The 13,394-nt window shown below is 40.7% G+C and overlaps 1 protein-coding gene across 1 annotated transcript in view; it reads left to right on the plus strand.

The window, feature by feature from the left end:
- GUCY2C (guanylate cyclase 2C) overlaps nt 1–13,394 on the plus strand; it is a gene marked incomplete at both ends in the record, with an annotated part of 57,349 nt that overhangs the window by 4,909 nt on the left and 39,046 nt on the right. Inside the window, 7 exons of the mRNA XM_084254579.1 lie at nt 711–775; nt 1,592–1,807; nt 2,790–2,911; nt 4,516–4,612; nt 7,231–7,348; nt 9,142–9,277; nt 12,188–12,273. Of these exons, the coding sequence (XP_084110705.1) occupies nt 711–775; nt 1,592–1,807; nt 2,790–2,911; nt 4,516–4,612; nt 7,231–7,348; nt 9,142–9,277; nt 12,188–12,273 (840 nt within the window). The remainder of the gene's footprint in view (nt 1–710; nt 776–1,591; nt 1,808–2,789; nt 2,912–4,515; nt 4,613–7,230; nt 7,349–9,141; nt 9,278–12,187; nt 12,274–13,394) is intronic.

A 13,394-nucleotide genomic window follows, 5' to 3' on the forward strand; every position in this document is an offset into this window, starting at 1 on the left:
ACCAGCAGGCATGTAAGTCACACCTTTACTATGGAAACCTGAGGAAAGGCTCTCTGGAAAGCGGAGTCCTGGGCATAGAGCCGGGGGTCCAGAGCTTTATTCATGATATCACCCTCACTCACCAGAGGGGTCGTACTCTCTCTGGAGAGGAGTGAGCGAGGGGAGTTTACGACACTTTGTGATTTCTCCCTCTGCCTCTGTGGAGAAGGGTTTAACCTGGTTCTACAAAACCAGGAATGTGAGGTTCTTTATCAGGTTCCCCTTGAAAAGCACAGAAAATAAGATCTCATATGGCTCTAATGTGGCATCGCTTTGGGTTCTCATTAGCCTGCCTTGTAGCCCCTCTCATCCAGGAACCTACCCTCTTCCCCCAAGCCACCTCCACATCTAGTGTCTGGACAATCTGGCCTACAGACACTGCTAATTAGTCAGGTCCTCTGCCACCACTGGCCACCTCTTCTCTCCTCGCCCACAGCCCCTTCTTGCATGGACTTGTCTGCCTCTCAGCAGCCCCTCCCAGCCCAAGCATGCAGGTCACGCCTCCTGCTTGCAGATGAACATCTCTGTAGACCCACTTCTAACCACGTGGGATCCTTCCTTCTCCTGCTGCTTCTTTCCTGATTATGATTATTTCCTGACATTATGCACTGATTATGTCCACTGATTCATTGTTCTGCATTTAATGAGGAATTGTTTTTCTTTCCTTACAGAAAGACAAACAGATGGGCTGTGCCCTCATGGGGCCCTCATGCACATACTCCACCTTCCAGATGTAGTAAGTGACTTGGTTTGTGGTTGTTTTAAAACCTTTATAAATTGAGGTCAGGATATCCCTTACTATTTAAGCGATTGATCCCACAGAAGTCCAGTCAGGGCAACACAGTCAGTGGTGTGGGGACCAAGGATTTGTCACCTCGCTGTAACTGCATGCCCTCATCCAGATATGCCTACCTTTGCTTAGTGTGAATGGCAGTAGCTGTTCATGTGCTCTTGGAAGGAGGGGAAATTACCCCTTTGGGCAGGGGCAATGTTTTACGCAAGTCTCTCTCCACTGGCAAAACAAAAATGTTTCTTTGCATGTGGGAGGTTCTCATCAATGGTGAATTCATTTTCCTAATCCTCTTTTCCTTCTGGGAGGCACACATGCTCAAGAAATGTATTATTTATATATTTGCATTTCACATATATTGGTCTATAGAGAAAGCAAACAGATGAACTGAATAAAAGAAAAATAAACTTTCAGACTATAAGAGAGTTAGTGGTTACCAGAAGGGAGGGTGAGTAAATCAGCTCAGAGGCATCCATTGCATGGTTAGGGACAGACTGGACTTTCAGTGATGAACTTCAGGTGGTATAGCCACATAGCACACCAAGACTTGTATACTGTTTTAATGCAGTGTTACTGAAATTAAAAAATAATAATAATAAATCAGTTTTAACATCCAGCCATCTGGGAGGGAGATCTCTGGAAGTCAGAAACCTGATTGAATGTCCCTATTTTGTTCTTACCATTGATGCCACAAGCTGGATCAGTCAAAAAGGAACCTGAAGTTAACCCTGACATTGTTTTCTTTGTCACCTCTGGGTATAGCCTTGACACAAAATTGGACTACCCCATGATTTCTGCTGCAAGTTTTGGATTGTCCTGTGACTACAAAGAAACGTTAACTAGGCTGATGTCTCCAGCCAGGAAATTGATGTATTTCCTGGTCGACTTTTGGAAGAACAGCACTTTGCCATTCAAAACTTTTTCCTGGAACTCTGCCTATGTTTTCAAGAATACTACCGAGTCTGAGGACTGTTTCTGGTAAGTAGGATCATCGTCGTTCCCTGGCACTTGCCTTGGAGAGCAGAGGCCTCCTCAGTCTGGTAGAGCAGGGAGAACAGGCACCAGCCCATTTTCTTGTACACAAATAAAAGCAAACACAGTGTCGTAACTATAATCGGCATATACTGCGTTTGCAGCACTCTGACTAGTTGTTACAGCACTTTAATATTAGTTTTATGGGTTTCCCACAGTAACCTTCTGACAGGAGAACACCTACTGTGTTCCCCATTTTACAGATAGGGAAAGGGAAAGCCAGAAGTTAACACTTTCATGTTGCTGTGCAAGATATTCCTCCAAATGTGCATTCTACCTAGATGTCATTTCTCTCACAGCTTTGCAGAGGAATGATAGGAGGAACAGGATTATGGGTGCCTATGTTAAAATCAAACAGCAAGATTCACTCAACCCCGCAAAGATGTCTGCTTGGAGAGTTGTGTGGTTGCGCTATGTCTATATCACCAGGACTATTTGGTTCTGCATTCTCTCTCCACCTAAGTATGCTTCTGAAGACATGCCAGGACACCCCCAAGAAATGCGCATTTAGGAAACTACTAGACTCAACTTTGTGGGTAAACTTAGAACTTAGAACATATGAAAGTTCATTGTATACAGGTGGAGAATTTATTCACTTCTGAATTTTTGTACAGTAGACTGAAAGTTTCTACTTATCTGGGAATAATAGGGCTGGCTTGTGCAGTGGAGTTGAATTTTCCTTTTACAAGTCTTAGGAAGCCATTCCCAGACACTCACCCCATCTTGACTCTGTGTATAGATGCGCAAAGATGCCCAGCACTGCCCTCCACTTTCACTAAACTAGATCCCACCGTCCTAACCAGTCGTCTCATGGCATGTGATTTCTATTGTGTTAGCAGCAGCAATGACCTGTAAACAAGGTGCAAACAGTATAGATGCCCACACAGAAGCTAAGTTGGTTTTCTCAGGTTTTTTTTTTCTGTTCTAGGTACCTCAATGCTCTGGAGGCCGGAGTTTCCTATTTTTCTCAGGAAATTCACTTCAAGGAGCTCTTGAGACGAAATGAGCAATTCAATGAGACCTTAAAAGACCCACACAGGAAAAGCAATGGTAAATAGACATGGAGATTATTTTTTACGAACTTCTACCTCATAGCCACCACCCCTTTAGGATTTGTTTTGACAAACCTGTCACCACAGAGCTGTCATTACCTCTATATCTTGTATATTTGGGGGGGGGGAGCACCCTAGTTGCCTGCATGTTCCTTCTATCATGTTCTTTTTGTTTAAGAAAACCTATCCTCTGAGAGAAAGTACAAACATAACAAAATGATGCTGAAATCCAGATTTTATAAACCAAAATGATACCATGACTCACCATCAGTAAACTGTTTTAAGTTTATTTCACCAGTAACTGCTTTAAGTTTACCTCAGTCCAATATATTATCAAGCTTGTGACTAACCCTCACACTTCCTCAATGCTGGTCCCATAGTGACCATGAAGATGTATTCATCAAAAGGCTAATGAGATAAAAATCATCCTCATTGAGTTTTTAGGTGATTTGTCTCACTTTCCACACACTTTTCTTTACAAATAAGAATATTTCAGGAGCCAAGGAATCAACTGTGGCAATTTTCTACAAGGGAATGCATCACAGGATTTTCCTGCTATTACTCAAATCATCATCTACTATCATTATTCAGCATTTATCAGAGTAAAACCCTATACCACTTGCAAAATAGTGACCAAAACATGGGAAGAAGTTTAAAATTATTCACAACCCTAGAGAGTTTACAATGCAGGTGGACAACACGGTACATAAAAATGAAGTCCTTCCAAACTCCTGTCCCTCATGAACCCATCCATGAGGGAAATATCTGACTGTGATGAGTGGTAGAGCTTACAGATTCAGGTTGGACATTATTACCAAAATCACTGAGTTGGGAGTTAAGAAGCTACAGACAAAGTCCAAGGACAATTGCTTGGAAAGACTTCATCAATCCTCACATTACCTTCAGCTGTATCTTTTCAACTACCTTGCCAGTGGTGAGCTACACTTGGCTTGCCAGTGAAAGTTTTTGTAGCTGCTACAAACTATGTGGAATGAGCATTGAGCCAGGACTCGTAAACTTGAACATTACAGCGATCTCTGTCATCTGCTCATTCTTCAATCCTTTGATATCTTGGCATCAGCAGTTTGCCATTCAAAAGTCCATTCTTTTTAAGATCCCATGTCATTATATGCCTTTTAAATGTTTTAAATTTTTATTTTTTTGAGATAGCATTGGTTTACAGCACTGTATGTGATTCAGAGCAATAGGGTCACACCTCCCCAGCTGTCCATCACCACACCCACCTCAGAGCACCCGCGTCCCTTTATGGCATATCACTGTTTTCCCCCACCCCCCATTTTGTTCTCACTCCTACCCTCACCCTCTAATAGCCTCAATTCTGTAGTCATATTTCTAGACTTGATTTTGGTTTAGTTTTGTCGATTCCTCTGTTTTATTGTCTCTACATTCCAGATATGAGTGAAATTCTAATACTGTCACTGTAAAGGAAAATAAGTGTGTATGTGGTGGGAGTGGTAATTTGAGTAACTGATATAGTCTGGTAAAGTAGCCTGGATATACTGGGTTCAAAGTCAGGATTCTGCCCCATTTGCTTGTAGACCAATGTAGACTCCTCTCCTTCTCTCACTCTCATCCCTGCAGTGATTGTTACGTGTGGCACCCCAGACCTCATCCACTCTCTCATAGGGGACCAGCCGGTGCCTGAAGACACTGTCATCATTCTGGTGGATCTATTCAAGTAGGTAAAATATTTGGAAAAACTCTCCTACTTTCAGAAAGGAACTACTCCAAAGGTATCCAAAATCACATTCTTTTCTCTTACCTTACAGAATCTCTTAGTAGTTTTGGGTGATGATGATATTTTAACCAGTGTTTCATTTCTTCTTCATCACACCCTCTTATTTAATTAATTGTAGGCTTGCAGCGATGTATTTGACATCGGTATTCTGTCTGATTAACCAAAGTTTTACAAAAACCCTATTAAATCAGTGGTCCCATTCATCTGTGGGCATGCCCAGTTAACCCCAGGTCCTCACTTCAAGCTCATTTTAAGATCTTCCTCCAGGTCATGATGCCTAAAAACCCAGCAATGTTATTTCTGCCAAGTGGACCATATCCCTGCCTTCAATTGTTGATGGCCTTTGATTCTAGATTATTTTTCCCTCAGCTACCTTTGGTAAGAGGAAAGTTCCAGTTAAATGGGGTTGATTGACACAGTTATTCTTTGCCCTGTCTTGGTGTAGGCACTGAATGGTGATCTTTTCTACCACACTTATCTGGAACTAAGGAGAGAAATTTCTGGAAAGCAGAAACTATCCTTTTTCACAACCCCTGTTTTCATCACTCGTCTTCTAACATGCCCGGATCCCCCACAACAAACTGTATCAAGAATATTTGAGTACAGCTCTCGCTAGTACTGCACCCCTTATTCCTATCAGCTAGATCACATGACTTTACTTATCTGACTGGGTTGTTAATCATTACTTATATGCATTCAAACCAGAAGCTATTACTGCACTAGATCTTTCCCGTATTTGTCTACTCATTTCCGTCATACTAAATGTGCCTTCCACAGTGTTTAGGGAAATGAAGTATAGGAACCACGGGCCTATTTGATCACCGGGAGACAATTGAAGCAATTTACTAACAACCTTTTCAGTGCACAAGTATAGGAAAGAATGCAGAGTTATCCCTATTTCATTCGTACAACCCCCACTAATAACTGATGTCAGATGCTTTGCCCTCTGGAAGGAGTCCTCAGTGTAGCCAGGCTGGTAAAATTTTACTTTTAGCAAACTCCCAGTCATCTGAGAAGGGTTAGCATTCACTTGTCTGTGTTCCCAAGGACACTTGACTTTGTTTTGGAAAGATTGTACAATTCCTTTGAAACTAGACAACTTGAGCTCACATTCTAACACTTCGAGTTCGTTTGATTCTTGGGCATTACTTACTGTCTTGAGATGAAACCTTTGTCATGGGAATAAAATGTCTTCTTTACTAGGGGTGCTTTTAGGATTAGGATTTTTAGGATTAGATGTGATAGTATGATGAGCAAAATACCCAACACTGTCCTCAGAGCCTCACCTCTCTCAGGGATAACCTACTGTTTGAATATGAAATGATACTCATCGTGGTTAGAGCAATTCAAGCATGTTCAATTCTTGGTATATTGATGTTCAAATGACTGGGAAGCTGAGAAACCACATGCTCTGTAGCAGAACCTCAGGCAGCATTGAGAGCCTGCAGGGTGCCTGGGAGTTGAGGAGATGATATTTAGGAGTTGAGGAGAAAGGGTACATCAACTAAAGTCAGGAAGCTTACAATGTGAGTGAAAATGTTTAGGCTTTTCCTGCTTATGTTTCATCATCTGAAAATTATGACTAATTCAGAACATTTTTTTTAAGATTTTATTTGTTTATTTATTTATTTATTTATTTATTTATACAAGAACCGGGGTACAGACCAGATGCTTGGGAGGGTGAGAGGATTCACCGGAGACAGAGTGGGGGACAGAACAGGCAGAATGACTGAAATACACTGCTGAGGGGAGCAGTGAGCGAGACAGGAGAGGTCTGCTGCGCCATGTGGGTAGCTCCCTGGCTGGCCGGGATCGAACCCGTGCTGCAGAGGCTGTAGACAGCTTCACAATGAGGTGCTCAACCACCTGCGCCCCAGGAAGGTCCTAATTCAGAACATTTCTATTAAATCCCAGTATCTTGAATTTTCTGAGCACTTAAGACAAAAAATAAAAATTAAAAAAAAAGACGGGGCCTCCCCGGTGGCGCAGTGGGTTTAGCGCAGAACTGTGAAGCTGTCCACAGCCTCTGCAGTGCAGGTTCAATTCCCAGCTGGCCAGGGAGATACCCACATGGTGCAACAGACCTCTCCTGCCTTGCCCACTGCTACCTCAGCAGTGTCTTCGGTCAATCTACCTATTCTGCTCCCTGCTCTCTCTGGCGAATCCTCTCACCCTCCCACACCTCTGGCCTGTAACCCAGTTCTTGTATAAATAAAAATAAAAATAAAAATAAAAAGTCTTTAATTAAGACAAAAAAGTCCCTATATGTAAGCCAAGTCATTAAACCTTGAAAGCCAGTATTATCTCACATCTAAATGGATCTGTATTCTGATCTTCTTTTCTGTTGTGTATGTTAACCGGACCTACCTGAGTTGTCTCATTTGACTTAGCAAGCGTAGATGAAAATAAGCCCATCTGGGGAAAGTGTGGCAGGTTACAGGGGAAATGTTATAAAATATTTTTAAAACTAGTGTTACATTTTGTGTGAATGGTGGATGATCCACCTTGGTTGTTGGAGAAGCCTAATTTTCTGGTGGCTTTTATGTTTTTTATTACAGCAGCCACTACTTCCAGGAAAATGTCATAGCCCCAGACTATATGAAAAATGTCCTTGTACTGACACTGCCTCCTCACACTCACAACTCAAGTACCTCCATACCCAGGAATGACTCACTGGTAAGCTTGATATATGCACACAACACACACAGTATTCTTTGTCAAGGGTACGATAGTGTTCTACTCAAGACCCAAATTGACTCAACCGGTGTTCACTGAGACCAACGATGTATAATGGCAAGATTCTTATCAATACTCTTACTCCAGGCTGGTGGTCTAGGCACTAACCATTGTTCTGGTCTACTAAACAATAGACACTCCTACAATGCTAGAATGGGAGTGACAATGAGGGATGTTAGTGAGAAGCTCTGCTAAGCTAGGGGAGAAGGAAATTAAACTATGCAGAATGATGAAGACCCTACTGCCTAAAGCAGCTTTCTGCTATCACTGATGTAAAAATGGTAACTTTGGAGAGAGGTAGTCCTAGGTTGAGACACAGTCCTCTATGATCAATTTGCCTATTGTACATGCTTGTCCAGGAGAGTTCTGATTTATTCCAGTATCCCATCTGGTTTAGTATTTATGCCAGCAAAAAGACCTCCACTTAGACATGAAATCTCGGTCACCTTAGTATAATCCAGGGCCCTCGATTGTAATATCAAAGCCCAGCTGAGCTTTGTCAGCCACTGCACTTTAATGAGATTAAATTCATCAGCTACATTCTGCCCTCAGAGCAGCTTTGGAGTGGAAGAAGGAGAGAAAGAGCAAAACTTTGGGCATGGCAAGCCAAGGGCCAGGTCCCAAGAACTATAAAGAAAGGTGGGTGTCTTTAGGAATATCAGTTTCCCTAGACCAGCAGTTCCATGCCCTCTGTTTTACAATGTAGGGTTGCAACAGCACTGGATCTTAACTGGATTCTTTTCATGAAATGATTTATGCAATTTTTGAAACCAAAGAAAGGATTTTTTTTTTGCTTATTAATAATTACTAGCAAATATTTTTCTGATGTAGTTGTCAGAAATTACCTGCACAGCTTCTAGACCTTGGCAAAAGTGAGATTCTTCATTTGCGGGCAAATCAAAATGCCTAAACTGAATGAGCTCACTTGGAATGGGGAACACAGAGCTTTCAAGCCATCTGCCCAGTTCTGTGCAGACCGCAATGCCCATGTCACAGAGGGGGAGTTCTGACCCTCCCCCTTGTTCCTGAGGCAGGTATTTGATCTGAGGGAACTCCCAGTCTGAACTGCCCACAAAGCACATTCACTGGTACCAGCCAACCCACACTCCTTCTGCCTCAGGATGGCAGACAGAGGGTGGTTTTTGCTCCTATTCTCTTTTTCCTATTCAGTGACAACATTCAACAGCAAGTGTGCATTATTTCTGTATAAAATCTCGCAAGAATTATAAAAGCGCTGCTTGCTGTTTCCCGGCTGAAGTGATGTTTTATCATCATGAGGAGGAAGTGTAACTGCTTTTAGGTTGAGACACTGTCCTCTATATGATCAGTTTACTTATTGTCCTTGCTTGTCCAGGAAAGTTCTGATTTATTCCAGCATCCCATCTGGTTTAGTATTTGTGCCAGCAAAAAGACCTCCACTTAGACATGAAATCTCGGTCACCTTAGTATAATCCAGGGCCCTCGATTCTAATATCAAAGCCCAGCTGAGCTTTGTCAGCCTTTAGATACTTCCTAGATGAGGCAGTGTTCTAGGCTGATTGATTCCCAAGAGAAAGTAGAATTGTAACAAGGGGATAATGAAGAACCCTGACCCAGGGAAATACTTTTCAGAATTCTCCTTGATTTCCTTCCCTGCCATGCCCGTAGAACCCTTTTACTTTTCTAGTTAACCTGCTTCAGGCCTAGGCCCAGTGTCTCCTCTTCAGAACTGAAGATTTTCCTTTCTCATTCAGGCAAAAAACAAATTTGCTCTTGCCTACCTGGATGGAGTCTTGCTCTTTGGACACATGCTGAAGATTTTTCTTGAAAATGAATATGATATGACCACTTCCCAATTTGCTCACGCTTTCAGGAACCTCACATTTCAAGGTACTCGGTCTCCTGAGAGCCAATAACAACCAAACTTAACCAACACAAATACAGAAAGTGGAAGAAATATGGGCATCAGGACGTAAAACATGGCGGAGGGAGGGGATAGTGACAGATGAATCACTAGATTAATACCTTTGAATTTCATTGGAGCAGACATGGTGGAAACTTTGGGGATGCTACTATTAATACTGGACCCCAGTTTATGCTGCAGAATCTCAGAACCTGGATTTCATCAATTTCTTTTGGATTTCAAAGGAATTGAGGTAGCTCATGCCCTGTACTTATTGAATAAGCTCATCACGGGACATTTGGAGTAGTGATTTATAGGCTCTGCCTGGAGACTCTGTTGGTTAACATTACACTGTATGGCTCTAGCACATTTTGCTGATGCAGTCACATGTCAGTGGGTACTTGAGTTACTTCCATGTTTTAACTAATGTGAATAGTGTTCCTATGAATAGGGGTGTATAAATATTCCTTGGAGACCCTGTTTTTAGTTCATTTGCATCTATACCAGAAGTAGAATAGTGGAGCAAATGGAAATCCTATTTTTAATTTTTTGAGGAACTGCATACTGCTTTACATGGTGGCTATACTGTTTTACATTCTTCATTTTTAAATTTTTATTTTTGGTCTTTCATTGTGCACATGGTTCCAGTTACTCTTCATCAAACCACCCAGCCAATATTCCATTTGCCTTCCTGTCCCAAACCCTTCTCTTTCCCTCCCTGCTCCCTCTAGTAACCTCTATGTTCTTTTATCGAGGTCAATATTTATTCCTACTACATGTTGCCAGTAAGTGTTTTTTGGTTATATATATATTCCATGCATGAGTGAAACCATCTGATAGATATCTTTACATTTTTAACTTATTTCACTTGATCTCCTCAAGGCCCATCTATTTGGTCCCAAATGTCATTAGTTCATCTCTTTTTCATAGCTATGTAGTATTCAATTGAGCATAGATTCCACAATTTATCCATTCATCTGTTGAAAGCCACTTAGGTTGGTTCCATGACTATTCATCTTTGGTGGGCATTTAGTTTTTTTCAAAATATTAGCTATTGAAAATAATGCTGCATTGATCATAGGGCTGCATAAATCACTTTGAATTAATGTTTTCATGTTCTTTGTATAGCTACCCAGGAATGGAATAGCTGGTTCATTTGAAATTCCTGTTCTTTTTAAGAAATATCAATACTGTTTTCCACAGGGGATGCACTGGTTTACATACCCAACAGAGTCCAAGTGTTCCTTTTTTCTCTACACCCTCACTAGCATGTCATGTTGCTTGTCTTTTTCATAATAACCATCCTGATAGGTGAGAGGTGATATCTCATGCTGGTTTTTATTTGCATTTATATATATATAAATATCTCCCCAATATTTGGAGGACATAGTGCTTCTTTTCTGGGGCCCTGACTCCTTCAGACTGTGTGCTAACGGCCCTGAGAATACACACATAGCAAATTGCCAAGGCATTGAGGGGAAAGGTAGCAGCCCTGTGCTTATAAGCAATATGGACTAAAATTAATCACAATTTACCATGTAAATTTTGTCCTGGAATTTGCAGACCATCAGTACACTTCAGAATTCCAAAGTAGCTGCAAAAGATAGAGTTCTTTTTTTTTATGTTTTTAAAAAATATTTATTTTTTTATATCATTGTTACATTTTTATAGTGTTTGATTTCTCCTCTGCTGTGTAGTCCCTGTGAAATTCCCACCGCCAAGTCACCCATGAACCATAGTCCCTTTTGCTCCTCCCTCCTCCCCTGCTTTGATCCTTCTCCCTCCTCCTCCCCTGCAGAATGTCTCTGATTTACAGTTGCCTGCTAGTTTCTCTCCACTCCTCCCCCGCCCCCATCCTTTGTTTGGTTTCCCTATATTCCTCCTGTAACTGAAACCATCCAGTATTTTTCTTTTTCCTTCTGACTTATTTTACTGAGCATAATCCTTTCTGGCTTCATCCATGTTGCTGCAAATGGCATGAGTTTATCTTTTTTGATTGCAGAATAGTATTCCATTGTGTATATATACCACATCTTCTTGATCCATTCATCTAAAAGACAGATTCTTAAGTGCAAATTATTCACCAGGTGAGGACACAGATTTCTGATTGCTTGCTATTCATCCATCTTCCATAATCCTCCTACTTACATTCATAATTCATTTTCTCACATTCATGATGCTGGTCCAGTATTCGAATGGCCACTAACACAGACTTAGAACCAGGAGACATTCGTTTCTCTCATAATTAAACTGTATAACTTAGAGCAAGATATTTAATATCTCAGTTTTCTCATCAATAAAAATGAAATAATAATGGTTTCCCTATCCTGGTATTTCAGGAAGAATAAAGTGGTAAGTTCATATAAATCACTTAGCATAGAGCCTAATAAACACAAAATAAATTTTAGCATGTGAAATACCTGATACTTCATTTTTTATGAGATATTTCATAGGTTCATCCTATACAGCTGTTATTTCAGAGATGAAAAAGCTGATACTCAGATAACATAAGTAATTTTCTTAATGTCACTATGTGATTTAACAAAGGGCTTTTGAACTTACAATCTAAGATTGTGCAGTGACCTATACATGTTCTATTAGCTTAGTCAATATTAGCAAAACTTGTCACTATTAATCAGGAGGAAATGTTAACTGATAATATTGATTGTTATCTTAAACACGATGAAAAATGGTTTTCCTTTTGACTAAATAACCTCTCTCATAAAATTATCCTTCGGAGCCAAGAACCAATCAAGGTACCCCCTAATTAAAACATTAAAGTCAACAATTTTTAGTAAAATAGAGCAATTCGAACTTATTTTCATACATTTGGTCAGGTTCTAACTGTACTTATAGTCAAGAAGTCAGCAAAGGTCTCTCTTTCTGTTCTGCCCTAGGGTGTATGGGTCCCGTGACTTTGGACGAACATGGGGATATTGACAATATCATGGCGCTGCTGTATACCTCTGTGGAGACCAAAAAAGTATGTCTAGCACCTTATCAAGAACTTGGGGTGAAGTGGCAGGATGAGGAGGGATAACTTAGAAAGAGAGTCATAGCAAAAAGATTTTTAGATCCTGGAAGATAGTGTGTATTAGAGTCACAATCATGCCACACTGGGAACTGTATTCTTTAAGGATTTTGACCCACAGAACTTCTTATTCAGAATATCTACTCTGTTCACTTTATAAAAAAATACTGATCCAGGATACATTGATATAAAGACAGACTGTTGCTGGGATAGCAATGAGAGGATCAAAATTGTTGATTCATTTCCACAACAGCAAATTTCAATGAAACATTCCTTGTTCTCTCCATCTGAACGATCATGAAAATGATTAGTCGTGTAACCCCTCTGGGTTACAAACAGCGCTATAATGTTATGCCTTTATTCACATTATGTCTTTTCTCCTCACCCATACACTGGTTTATTTTAAAAAATGGAGTGTGTCTCATCTTCTCTCCATGTCCCCAGAGCTTAACTTCTTATCTGGCACCCAGAGTTGTGTCCATCACAGACTGAAAACTACTGTTCTAGTTGGCAAAATGGTCAGTAGGAAGTTTTTTTTTTTTCCCTTAAGAGGGTGGGTGCTGATATAACTAGAAATCTAAGCGAAGTCATTCATCTTTTCATGTTTTTCCAGCGTGTAACTTCATGATACCCCTCAGTCCTATATTTGAGCATCCATCTCTATCTTGACCTTACTTTATAAAAGAGATTTGTAATGAAAATGTGGAAAGCTGGAAAAAAGATGCCCAGATTGAGAAAATTATGCCCAGAAATGTCAGTAAAGTAATTTTAGCATTTCAGAAAAGTAAGCTATAATTCTTAGTTACTATACTGAACCCTGAAAATGATAAATAGTTGGTTTGTATTCCATGGGAATATCTTTAAATAAAAATGCTCAATGCTTCACTTGTAGTAACTACAAAAATAATTACCCTCCCCTCTAAGTTACTGGCATCCATGAGGATGCCCTTGCCTCCCCTGTAGGGAGATGGGTCCATGTGGTGAGCTCCTTGGTCAGCTCTTGGTGGCTGTTCACATTGACGAATGCTGTTGTGTGCACTTACTCTCGCTGAAGGCAAATCTATAGGAATGTT

The sequence above is a fragment of the Talpa europaea genome, assembly GCF_964194135.1.
Source record: "Talpa europaea genome assembly, chromosome: 15".
NCBI lineage: Eukaryota > Metazoa > Chordata > Mammalia > Eulipotyphla > Talpidae > Talpa > Talpa europaea.